This window comes from Pipra filicauda, unplaced genomic scaffold, assembly GCF_003945595.2.
Source record: "Pipra filicauda isolate LSUMZ 115617 unplaced genomic scaffold, ASM394559v2 scaffold42_size3861933_pilon, whole genome shotgun sequence".
NCBI classification, from domain to species: Eukaryota; Metazoa; Chordata; class Aves; order Passeriformes; family Pipridae; genus Pipra; species Pipra filicauda.
The window spans coordinates 1,460,327-1,473,621 of NW_024104565.1; the positions used below are offsets into that span (position 1 = coordinate 1,460,327).

The following is a 13,295-nucleotide window of genomic DNA, read 5'->3' on the forward strand; positions in this document are numbered from 1 at the left end:
AATGCAGAGATAATATGCTCCAAAGAATAAACACTATCTTTATACATAGCACTTCCTTGATTCTAGTGGTATTTTTAAGTATTCTATAGCCCTAGTAATTGCTTGTATTGTATTATAAATCACAACAATGTATGGATCAGTAATTTTTTCTTTATTAAATATTCCTGAAATAGTAAACTGTATTTCTATTGCTTTCATTCCAGTAATCCTATTTGAGATGCTAAATAACATTTATGGGTTTGTTTCCATTCTTATAGTCAACACAACCAAGAAGATGCAGATTCTTCAGTAAATACTGTGCTTCAAATCAAATGAATGTGCTAAAACAAGAAATACAAGAAATGGCTTACCTTCTGCATATCTGGACTTATATCTGAAAACAGAAATAAGTAAATGATCAAACTGTTATCAGTTTTTACCCATTTTAATGTGACACTAATATCCCAATTACAAATTTCCCAAGGGGTGTTGAAGGCAGTAGCAATTGAACAAACAGACTATAGGGTCTCTGGTAAATCTCGTGCTGTCTGTTTTTTCAGAGTTCTACTTGAGGGCCTAATTTTGCAACACTGCTATGTTATGAGCAACCATTCACAATGGCCAAGACTCTCTGTGTTCAGTTGCTAGGATGTTTACACAAACCCCAAGTTTGGAAAAGCAGACATTAAACACCGATATTTTGTTTTCTTTTAAACTTCCTCCTCCCCCCCCAATGTATTTAGGGACAGTTATAAGAAGAAAGAATCCATCTTTACTTGTTCTACAAAGTACAGAAGCACTAGGTCAATAAACAGTAGACAAAGTAGCTTACCATTTGATTTCAAAACTTTATGGACTCTAGATGAGGGTTCTGAAAACGATAAAAACAAGTTTAAGCACTCCAGCATTCCAAAGAAAGCTGGGGGCATCTTCACCAACTTTTTATAACATAGATATCAAAATTTAAGCTTCTGAGCCCATGCAATGAAGCCAGAATTTAATTTCTTTATCCACCGATTTCCTCACAAAAACCCCCAAACTATTTCTTGAATGCCAAACATACAGCTGTTACCAAAGAACATATATGTTTCTCAATGCAATAGAAGCTGCCCTCCATACAAGGCACACATAAATTTTTATCCCATGTTATGATTCCTGCTTTCAAAAGACTTCGTCATCTCTGTTGTTACACTAAGTTGTTGGAGGTTTTCTCAACAACTTAAGAGGGCTTAAAAAGTGTAGGTAGCTAAACATTATATAGGAGGCCATTTGATCAGTATTTTGTATTATTCCTTTCACAAGCAGAGCAGCACCAATGCAATACTACACCTCAGAAACAAAGGAAGATGCCTGAAACGTAATTAGAACTTGATTGTTTCTCAGACATAAATGCTGCTGTATGTTAAATCATTACATGTTAAATCATGTATGTTAAATATTACATCAATACCCTCATTGGTCTTGTTGAAGTCATTCCCAATAAACAGTGTTACACACTCCAAATTGGAAAGGTCTTTAAGGAGAAAAAGAGACAAACAGTGACTGCAATATGAAGTCACACAACTACAAAGACAGTAGTGTCTTTGAGAGGAAACTAACAGTAATTATGGATATATGTTCAACCTAGAAGGAAGAACACCCTCTGAAGTCAGCATAACTATTTCTCAAATCTCTATTATCCATAAGGCAGACATTACACTAAGTATAGATAGCAATCATGTTTTGAAATAACAAGCCTATCATAATCAGGATAGAATCACCTCTGAGACAAGTTACTGCAGAGAGGGGGGAATGTCAGATTTAAATAATGTGACTGGCTTTCTTTTATCCATTAGAAAGTACCAACTGTTCTTTGTGCATCCACCATTATAAATGTAGGTTCATTACATTAAATGCAAAGAGCGGATAAAAACCATAAATCACAGAAACAACAAATAGTTAATAAGATGCTTCACCCACATCTGAGAGATACTGTGCCATGTTAAATCTGCAGTGTGTAGATTAAAAACTAATTGCACATGCCCAGCCTCACCCATCTCTAAACAGTCCTGTGGTTTTCCTTTTGTCATCTGGATGGTAAAGGAGTTTATTCACCTGATTTCCTTCTCACTCTGTGAGGAGCAGTGCCTTCCTTAGGCTGATATGATGATTTCATTTCTCCCTCAGGGCTATAGTGGAAGCCTGGGTGATCTGGGGAACAAGCAGAGGCACAAAGAATAAGAGAGTGACAAGGATGGCACTTCACATGCCTTGGCTCCCTTTAGAGGCAGTACCATCATCCCTTTATGACTGATACAGTGGCACCTCATCAGAATCTGGAGCAACACAAGCAAGATATGCTGCTCTAGGGTAGCTGTTAACCAGCCAGCCAGGGAAATGCTTTGCCCATGTAGCTGTGCCTGCCTCCAGATGGCTAACCCAGAAACATTTATCCACCGCCATCGTGTTTGTTTGCCAGTTTCTCAGTCAGAGCCTTCCTGACCAACTCTACAACAACTGTGTAAATAAATAACAAGCCTGCTATACTCCAAGACTTCCTCAGCATTTATATCCTAGGATTACTGTTCTCATTCTCCTACACTGCCAAGGATTATTGGTGTCATGAAGAGCTGAAGCATCTTGCACCAGTGAAGGCAGAAAGGAGAAGATGCAACAGTAGGGACTGTGCAGATGGGGCTGTGCTCAGAGCACAGACAGCAGCATCACGTGCTTTCCTGTGCTGGATTGTGGGACACACACAGATAAACTCTTCAGATGTAAGAAGACAAGCGTCACTATCCTCTAGTTGCAGGTTTGCCAGCATGAAGAAGTCATAGCATTGCTATGTACTTCTTCAAGGTGTGTTTGCATAATGCTAGCCCTTCAGTGCATACTAGCCAGAAGAAGTTTATACTACAACACAGGAAAGATCACATACTTAGTCAGCATGGAGTAAGCAAAAGAGATTGGCCAGTGTTTACAGTGGGTCTTATTTGCCTCTTCCTTGCTCATCAGCTTGTTGGTTGCAGACCAATCAGCCCAATGCCTACAGAGCTCCACAGGATCTGCATCCAATTTTGCCTTTTCCAGCAAGGTCATGATTCAAGGAACGTAAGCCTGACCTTCTTCCAACTCAAATGAAACCAACAGCTAAAGCCAAACTTTTGAAGATGGCTTTATTATTTTTTAAAAACAGAAGTGAAAAAGAACCAACTCACGTATGGCATCCATTTCGAGAATTGCCTGCTTGGCCTGGAAGAGTAAAAGTAACAAATGAATGAATGAAAAAGTTAATCTGTTAGTAGCAGAACAAATTGCATTGTATAGTACAGATAGTATAGTGAGTTTATATGCAAATAATGGCAAGTTTATTTTTGAACTAATAAATATGGTTAGTAGCATTATTTTTTGGTTTGTATTTTTTTGTTTTTCTCTGTATGTTTGTTTTTCTCTGTAAGAATTTTGCTGGCAGGAGCTTACCAGCCCAGAATTTAAAGCCATAGAGCCATGTCTCCATATCCTGCTGAGATTAGCAAAAAACTGGCCCTAGTATCTGGAGTATAGTGCTCTGGAATATTTTTTGTTGATTCACAGAACATTTCCTCCCTAAAAATCAAATAGTTTAACGCCCTTATTATTTTCTTACTCTGAAGTTGTTGGCACATAAAATGCTACCAACCTTCCTTCAAGAGTTTCCTTGAGGTAAAGCTATTAAAAAAGAATAATCATAATTTGGCTCAAGTGAGACTGAAGCAGGATAAAAAGTATCTCATGATTGCTTAAACTTTTCCCCCTTTTTGATAGGAGAAAAACAACCTGAATGTTTTAGCAAGCGTATCAGCTAATAAGTAAGAAATAAACTAAACTGAAACACCACATCTAACCTGCCTTTCTAGAAGTGCAGTTCAGTAATTTTCCACCGGGCGTCACATGTGGACTACCATTAAATTCTCCAAAAGCTGGGCAGAGAGAAGCCTCACAACTACCAACTACCGGTTTGTCAGAAACAAAATAAAATAAAAAAATGTGCAGATAATCACAGAGATTTATTTTGTTAGACTTTTCCTTTCTAAAGCGCCATTATTTCTCAGAGCAGAAAATATTTTTAGTTATGCATTTCTTCCACAGATTAAAAAAAAAAATTGAATAAGAAGTAAGAAAGCAATTTGATACAAAAGCTGAGATCAAGCTACAATTTTTTTATTTTTTTTTACAACCTAATAAGTTGCAGCGATTATTTACATTGTAAGGATGGATACTAGCATAAATATTATACTTTCAATAGACTTTGTCAACAAAGAATTAAGAGGAGAACTAGCACTAGGAACTGATAGGGCTTTTTTCTCCCATAATTCTCTTTTTGTTGCACTGTTGAAAATGAGAGTTAGTACAGTACAGTGCACACATCAGTCACAGTTAACATTTTTTAGCAATTACAGCAAAAAACTCAGTGAAAAAACAGTAGGGGAAACTTAAAAACCAACCATAAACTTGGTGTGAAAGAAATCCTGTTTCCACATGAGTCAGTGGCTGCTGTGTCTTGGCAAGAGCTAGCTAGGCTTAACCTCCTCTGAGAGGTGGTATATGTTACACTGGGAAGCATCACCTGAAGCTCTAAGACTGATTTCATAAATAAAAGGACCAAATTTCCTTATTCCAAGATATTATAGCTATGAACATGGTATTGGTGCCTCATTTTCTCTGGCATAAAGCTTGCTAGCTATCTCACCAAAAAGGGCCTAGATGTCCCAGCTAAAGATACAGGGTTCAGGATGGGTGTGTGTAGTTTTCAAATAAAGTGTGTGCTGCCAACAGTTTCACTGCTATGATACCGAACCAAGATCAATTAAAATTAGCTTGGTAACATCTACACATGCTGTAATTGATGCATCTTGGTGTTCTGCAGACAGGCAGTATCAAGCTAAGATACGCTCCTATAGTCAAGCTTTCTGACACTGCAGTTATGTTACTTATGTCTTAGCAGACAAATGCTGCTCACCCAGTTCAGTTCTTCTACTTCTGTACCAATCCCTGTAGATAATTATAGTGGAACTTTCCAATTAATTCTGAGGAACTTTTAAAGATATAAGTACACAACATGTTAATTAACCTGCTGTAGCCTAAACTCTGTATATTGCATGCATCTTGCAGCTAACAAGATTGCTTTAAGTTAGTGATTTTGTTTGGGGTTTTTTTTTGGGTTTTTTTACCTTGGCAGGAATTTTAGCAGGATGATTTTCTAGAATTAACCTCTTCAAGTGAAGAATCCAAAGACGCTTATCTTGCTGTGACTTTGCCTGATAAAAAAATTGAGCACCATGAGAAAAATGCACTCGCAGTGTCATAAACAGCATATGGACATCAGCCAGGTTACCCACTGGGTAGGGGGGTTTCTGTCATACCTGGACAGTATGTTGCATCTTGGGATTTTTGTAGTGGAAGACACTAAAGCTAAGTGGTTCCTTTGGTATTACTTCAACAAGCATCAGGTTTCCACACTGTAACAAAGAGAGGCAATGATGTGAATCACAGAGGAGTTTTGGAGAGACCTGTAGACAGCACATTACCACCTGCTATCTGACATACCAGTATGTGAGCTTTGTATGCAAACATTTCATCTCTCTTTTTTGTAATTAGCAGCATCTTGTCAAAGAGGAACAATGTGCGCTCGTTTTTAGCTCGCTGAATGCGAAATGTTCCTTCTAAAACCAGCTCCCCATAACTCGTGAGGTCTGGCCCTTTCCAATTAGTGAGCAAACTCTGTATCTCCTGCAAAAGATCAAAAAAGAAAAACCAACATTCATTTCAGAGACCTTACTGAAACAAAGACCCAAATGATCTGCTGAGGCCATTCCCACTCTTCTACATAATGTTCAGCATCCAATAGTGGAAAGTCACAACCCAGCAGTACTGAGGTTGCTAGGTTATGTGCAACATTGCAGCCAGGTGCTTGAAGACTTATTGCAAAGCCCAAACTAGAACATGCCTTGAGTACTTGTTACTGCCTCTGCATGGACCCAGCAAAGAGCCCCGAGCTCCCTGGGACAGCCTGTAATGAAAGAGTGCAACCTCGTCTCCCCGTGTTCTCAGAGATGGAAAATCTTTCGTAATCAGTCTCTCTCATGTCTGTGCCCTTCTCTCCTCTACATCCCTAATCAATTCCTCTTAACACTTGCCTCTCACCCTACGTATCCTCCTGAAGTTGTGTGAGGTGTTCAGATTGAAGAGATGATTCTCAGAAGACTAAAGGACCAGGAGTGACTTGGTCAACTGAACATCTGAAGATATGCTTGTATTTCAATGTTTGGGATAGATAAGATAGATATATCTCACCTTATTTATTAATTAAGAAAATGAAAAAAAAGGTTGGAACAACATCTAAGAACATCTTCACAAGGCTGTCACTTAACCATGGCTATTCTTGTTTCCTTGAGTTGCTATTGTTTCCTTGAGTTGCTTGTGTTTTCTGTCAGTGGCAATGACATAGGACTGAAGCATGGGACAGCAAATTCTAAAAGCAGACTAAACCTTTAACTAGAGAAATCTTTAAAAACATCCATCAGATTTTAAACCTGGCAGCATAAGTGAACCAAGGACAGATTGCCTCATCCTAGATTGGGCTCTCTAGCACACTAGACTTTAGCGAGAAAATATCTCAGTACAAGTGAAGCACAAACACTAAATGCTAAAGCATTCACAGGAAATGAAAAAAAGTTGCATTTTATCAGATCTCTCCAGGAACTTGTAAATAAGTCAGGGTACAGCACAGGGATCATGTCCACCTCTGTTGAGGGAGATGTTGCGCAGGAACTGCTGTCACAGAAATTGCAGAATTACAGACCACATGGCAATGTGATAGCCCACAGAAGACCTATCCTTATGGCTACAGAAACAGATTTTACTTTTTTAAAGGGTAACTATGAACATGAACATTTTCCACAACCCCACACATTTGCCAGCTGAGCTCAATAAATTAAAAAACAAAAGAATCTTTTTTCCCAAAAGCCCTTAACCTTCTTTATTGCCAAATATAATTACTCAAATTTATAGTAGACTGTAGTTAAAAGTCATTAACATGCATTTCCAGCAACATGTGGAAAAAGGTTACACTGCTGCAGGCAAGACATTGTCAAATATAACCCTATTCTCCCTACACATAAACAACAACAAAACAAAAACCAAACATTAAAAACCCCAGGGAAAAAAAAGAAAACCACAAAAAAAGGTAAATAATTTTCATCTATGTTAAAAAGAAAAAAAATGGACAAAGAATAACATGACATAGATTTCTGAAATTATATAAGCCTATTACTCCCTTTTGTAAACTAAAAAAATCTCCCCAGTTTTCTTAGAGAGACATAAATACTTCGGATGAAAGTGCAGTCTAAAATCACGATTTACTCAGAACCAGGAAACAGAATGCAGGTAAAAATTCTACAAAAGAGTTTGCTCTTGATGCCAAAAGTTATTCGGGGTGTAGCTTTTGTTTTTTCTCCTCAAAAATTCTTCATTGGAAGCAAAGTTAAGGTTTTTTTAAGTATCACGTTTCTAGGCTTATGCTTTTCACAAAAGCAACTGATAATGAGTCTGCAAAAGGCCCAAGAGGAAAGTTCTTAAACAAGAATCAGCACAAGAAATGCCTCAAAACAAAATTAATCAGCACAAAGGGGAGAAATCGGAAACCACAGGATTTCTGAACAAAGCCATGCCCTAGGGTTGTACAGCAGTGCTGTACAATTGAGGGGAAGGAAGAAAGAAGAGTTATCTTAAGTTCCATATTACTGCAAAATAAATGCTTTACAGGATGCTGCTTGTAGGGTAGAGATGTCTGAGATTTTCCTGGAGCAGTTATGACCATGCTTTCCAAGATCGAACAGCCACGGGCATGCTCAACAGGAGTCTAAATTATGACTGACAAAGATTAAAAGAAAAGATAAACTAAAAAATGTTAATTGCATATATATTGACAAAACCAGTCAAAAACACCCATAAAATCTCTTTGGGAACTCACCTGGAGCCTGATGGCATGTTCATGTTTCCTTTTCATGTCATTTATATGCCATGCCACCCTCTGCATAGTATCTATGGCATCTAGCACCACATCATAGCCCTCAGTGTCCTTGTCAAGGTGGTTTTCTATTTCCTAAGACAGAAGTAAAAAAAAAAAAAAAAGGCGTATTATTCCTAAATTAATTTTTCTAGCTGGACACAATACAATATTTTCATCTGTACTATTTTGTCTTTGCATTGCAATCACTCAAATGCAACGTTCCTGCCTTTGTTACTACTGCATGTTGCTATCAATTTGATTAACACAAGATGACTAACAAAGTCAAGCCTTTATGGTCAGTTTAGCAGTGACTACACTTGCAGCAGCTGATGTGAGCAGAGAGGCCCAGAAAGAGAGTGTAGCACACTGACAGGAGATCTTTTCAGACAGTATTTAATGGCATTCTTAAAACACAGAACCTATCTGCACACTTACAAAACCCTGATGGAAATACACGAGGCATAACTTTACAGTTGGAGAGCAGAATAGTGCCAGACATTTTAAATAAGGATCAGTGTCTTTATACTTCACTAGAACATGACTCTCTAATAGGAAACATATGTTGAAAACATTAACAATAAAGCAGGAATTTCTGAAACTTGCTTAACTCAATTCACTGAATATGGAAAGAGTTCCCACTTCCTCAGTCATTCCTCTACACAAAATTCTTAGTAGTCAGGGGTGTTTATATGTATGTAATCCTTCTTTCAACCACCCCCAACACTGTAATATGTGGAAAAATGTTGTTCTTCGTTGGAATAATAAATTTGTGTACAAAAGTCTTTAATCATGACAAGAATTTTCTGAAGAACTTCAGAATTACAGACCAGTTTTCAAAAAAGTGCTAATTATTTGTTATGCACAGACTGATTCAATGTGTCTAAAACAATTACCATGAATTCCCCATCCCAAATATATGCATATGGTGTGAAATGACAAAGACAAATGAAAGAGCATTTAAGGAAACCCAGAACCTTTCTAACCATCAAGCCTTGTACCAAAGGCAAGAACTCCGACATGCAGAAGCCCTACACAAAATACATTTCTAATGTGTGCTTACATGCAAAAGCAGGTGGTACTTGAGGATGCGTTGGACAGGTTTCAAGAGATAAGAGCCCAGGGGCAGAGAATGCTGCAGCGCTTCTTGCCGCTCTCTGAAGAACTTGGCCAGTGCCTTGTTCCTCATGCACTCTGTCAACACAGCCACTGACCTGAAAACATCAATACATACCTTTAGGACACTGTCTCAGTAAGTCTGTAGGTAAAGTCAAGAATTGTTTTCTTATTTCCTTGTAAAAGAGGGCAGCTGGTTCTTATTCTAATCACTGCTGTTTCTGCAACCACTCTTTCTTACTGGGAATTATATATGCAGTGTTGCAGAATAAGACCATCATTTTCTAAAGAAGGATAAAGCAATGAACAACAAGAACAGTCAAACCAAAATTTTAGATGAGTATTTTTAAAAAATTATTGCATTTTTTTCTTTTTTACAGAAAAGGTAAACTCCTTGACCATTCCTTGAATTTAGGGGGGGGAGAAGCTGTTCCGTTTTTGCATAAGCTGCAACTTGCATTACTAAAATTGGCCAAAGGACAAACAAAGAAAGGGAACCCATAATTCCTACCTTGGATAATTGGTGCAGTACTGCGTATATATGTGGAAATCTTCACTCTGGATGGGGAGGAAAAGTTTGCATATATTTAGATTTTGTCAAACTAGCAGCTAATGTGTGCAAGATAAAGATGATGATGCCAAGACACCACCTCCAGTTCCTGATCAATGAATTCTCTGCTTTCACTGTGATAGTCCTAAAACAATCAGAATTTAATTTCACTATTTATCGGGGGGAGGGGAGAAATTTTTCCTTTACTTGAAGGAAAAACCAAGGAAATCTACACAGAGATAAAACAAGTGGCTTTGCAACACAACCTCCAAGGTACCTTATGAAAATCTATGCATCTCAAAAAAAACCCCAAACAACAAAAACCAAACCAAAACACCATCACTACACGTATCCCCTTCAAACAGCTGGCTTGCACATATCTAATTTTTTTGTGTGCTAAAGTACACACGTATCATAGAATTGTAGAATACCCTGAGTTGGAAGGGACCCACAACTATCATTGAAGTCCAGCTCCTGGCCCTGCACAGGACAGCCCCAAGAATCACACCATGTGCCAGACATACTTATTGTGAAGTTTTGCAGCTTATGTTTGGCATGTGATTTTCAAGCAATTATAAATACTTTCACATTTGAGCACAGCCTAAGCGTGAAATTAGAAGCCACAAAAGCGATCTTTTTTTTTTAAAGTAAATTATGTGAAAGCAGAAAGCTATTACCCAAACAAGTTAGAACTAGATTTGGGTGGGTTTCCACACTTGCCTGTCACAGTGCAATTGCTCAAACTTAATGCTAACAAGCTTCTCAGAGCTAAAGTTTGAGCTTCATTTCTTTCCTCCCTGGTCTAATTTTTTTCTTAATAATCATCATTTAATTCTATGCAAGAACAGGTTTCCAGAAACACTCCCATGTGCTCTAAATCCACATCTGACTGTCAACTTCTATCCCAAATAATACACAATTTCTGCTGCTTGCTGGAGTTCTAAAGACTAAGAAAGCACTGTAGAATGGCAAAATGTCCCCAAAATCAATAATTTTTTCTTTCCTAAGCCCTAGACTGATAAAATGAAATCCTTCAGTAGTAAATAAGACGCCAGTTTCCACACAAAACATCTTCAGAATGGGCTCTGGCATTCTGCAGCACAATAGTTGTGCTCCAGGAGGGGCTGTCTACCAGAGGTCATTGCTGGTGAATGGCAAGACCAAACATCTGCCTTCACAGAAGGCAGCGGTGCTCTGAAGAGCACCACCGTCTGGGGAGAGGGCTGATGCAGGCTGTGGCTTTTGTTTCTCACTGTTTGGGTTTGGTTGTTTTTCCTTTGGCCATTCATCAGAAAGAGCCAGTGCCCTTCCCCAATTCCAACAGCACTAGTCCTGTACCCCTCTCACAGGGGTAAAGCAAGTTATGCCATTCATTTCTCCACTGAGCAGTGATCCATAAGGACCTTGTATAAATACGATGTTACTCTGCATGAGTACAAGTCATTGCAATCCATTTCAATATGTCTTAGTGGATTTCAGTAATAAATGTTCTGAAAAAAATAACTCAAGCAAATTTCTAGTAAATGTTTCCCCAGAGGACTGTGATTCCCATTTACTCACTGGTGGGCTGTAAGCTTATTAAACTGCTCTTCTCTTAGAAACCAACAAAATGTATTCTTGATACAAATACAATTAAATAATTTAGCTTGGTTTTTCACACTTGAACTAATTTTGTTGTTGCAGCTAATTTTTATGGCAGTGCACTTATGCCCCATGTCCACACCCAGAGACAGTGAGCCTGTGTCACAGCCTGTTCATGTCCATGTTTGGAACCACAGTCACAGCTCCAAACCATCTCCGCTCAAAATGAAAAATTAACAAACCTCAGAGCGCTGCAGACATTACACTGTGTAATTTTCTATGGCAATCACTACCGAACTAGTTAGCACACATAATAAGTCAGGGTGCTTAAGAGAGAACATTAGGATGAAGTTCAGTATGGCAAAAAACTGTGATTTATTTTATATATGCATATATTAATTCAAGGTTTATGTTTGGGGGCTTTTCGTATAAATTATAATATATTCCCATGGCTATGATAACAGAATAATGCAATTTATAGAACTACTTCATAAGCAGAGTACAGAACATTTTCAGCCAATTTATTTTTATATATATATATTCTACTCATAGTCACTCATAGTCATTATTCTGCTTTTCAAACAGAAAGGAAAAGAATATCTGCTGTGAAATTTTAACAAATGAAAGCACTATCTGTAAAATAAAAAAGGCCAAATGCTTCAGGGTTATAGAGTGTACTGCGTGCACATTCCCCTCAAAATCAAAAGCGTGTCTGAAATCCCTGTGAGCCTTTTCACACTGTCCCTCTTTGGTTTGGTTTTTTTTGTTTTTTTTGTTGTTTTTTTTTTTTACACAAGGTCAAAATTACTTTTAATGGGATTTTTTTTTTTGGTTTTAAAAGAATTTTAGTATAGGTATGAAATGGAACAAATTTTTATTAAAAAAAAAAAGGTAGTTTCTCATGCCCTTACTGCACTTACATGTGCACTCACTTCAGTGCACCACAGTTCATTTCATCACACAAAACCATCAGAGAGCATTTACTTTTACTGAGCAATGCGAGCATAATACTAGGAGAAATTCAAGCACATGTATTCTGCCTCCAGGATAAGATTGTTCATATGCACTCATACTTGCAGATCTCTTGTGAATCAACATAATTCACCTTGCCTAGGCATTGGCTGGATTTGTGTGAACTCATTGGGAAAGTGGCCAAGAGAGCCACTTCCAAGAGAGGGTCTTCCTTGACCCAACAAAACCACACTACTCAGGATGGCTGTTCTCCCAGTGCCTGCCTGGGTACCTGGCACCTCTGCATGGTCAAAGGGACTTTCAGTTCCCACACCCAGCTGGTCTGCTCTACTTCACAACAGATTCCTCAGAGAGCACCATGTCACTGGGAGCATATCAGGGCACAAGCCATGCAGGCTAAAGCTAGTGCTGTGAACTATGTTCAGAAGCAAAAGAAAAGCCGGAACTAAGATGGATTCAATATTTTTCTGAATACTTTCAGTATGTAAGGAAAACACCAGCTATGCTCATCCTTAATTCTTTGGACATCTTTAAACTATCGTTTTGTTCGCATCAACTGTCCTCAAAAACTGTTGTGGTAGAGGCTGCAAAAAAACGAAGACAAATCGAGAGCTCATCTACACTGACTGCAAGTCATTCTCAAGGCAAAGCCAAGCATGAGCATATCCCAGCTATATATACTTAGCTGGTCCCCAACGTGGAATCAATTCACAGTGCATCTCCTCCACATACATTTCCGATCTTCCCTCAACTCTTGGTGCACTGTGCTTTTTTATAGCCATAAAAGGCACTTTAGAAGGAAATGGAGACTGAGAAAAGGAGTGGAGTCAGTGTGCAAACTGAAGTCAATTGCCTGGATGTCCTCTTCACTGAGATGCTAGATTAGAGTAATTCTCTCTTTCTCCTTGGTTAAGCTGGTTAGTGTGTCTGTCAGAAAACATATGTTCTGAATTTCTGGGGTGCTGAGTGAGAAAAGCAACATGCCAGAATTCAGCTCTCCTTTTTAACTCACTTACATGTAAACATGTAGAATACTGAAGTCAATTTTCTAATGAACATTGGCATCGTTAC

At 38.3% G+C, this 13,295-nt stretch overlaps 1 protein-coding gene across 7 annotated transcripts in view; it reads right to left on the reverse strand.

The window, feature by feature from the left end:
• PLEKHG1 (pleckstrin homology and RhoGEF domain containing G1) overlaps positions 1 to 13,295 on the reverse strand; it is a 129,865-nt gene that overhangs the window by 8,609 nt on the left and 107,961 nt on the right. For all 7 annotated transcript variants that reach the window (XM_039385708.1, XM_039385707.1, XM_027733861.2 and 4 more), the window contains 10 exons: positions 9,633 to 9,679; positions 9,069 to 9,219; positions 7,970 to 8,101; positions 5,545 to 5,727; positions 5,361 to 5,456; positions 5,169 to 5,255; positions 3,177 to 3,210; positions 2,074 to 2,169; positions 812 to 850; positions 351 to 373 (listed from right to left, as the gene is read on the reverse strand). In XM_039385708.1, coding sequence (XP_039241642.1) covers positions 351 to 373; positions 812 to 850; positions 2,074 to 2,169; positions 3,177 to 3,210; positions 5,169 to 5,255; positions 5,361 to 5,456; positions 5,545 to 5,727; positions 7,970 to 8,101; positions 9,069 to 9,219; positions 9,633 to 9,679 — 888 coding nt within the window. The remainder of the gene's footprint in view (positions 1 to 350; positions 374 to 811; positions 851 to 2,073; positions 2,170 to 3,176; positions 3,211 to 5,168; positions 5,256 to 5,360; positions 5,457 to 5,544; positions 5,728 to 7,969; positions 8,102 to 9,068; positions 9,220 to 9,632; positions 9,680 to 13,295) is intronic.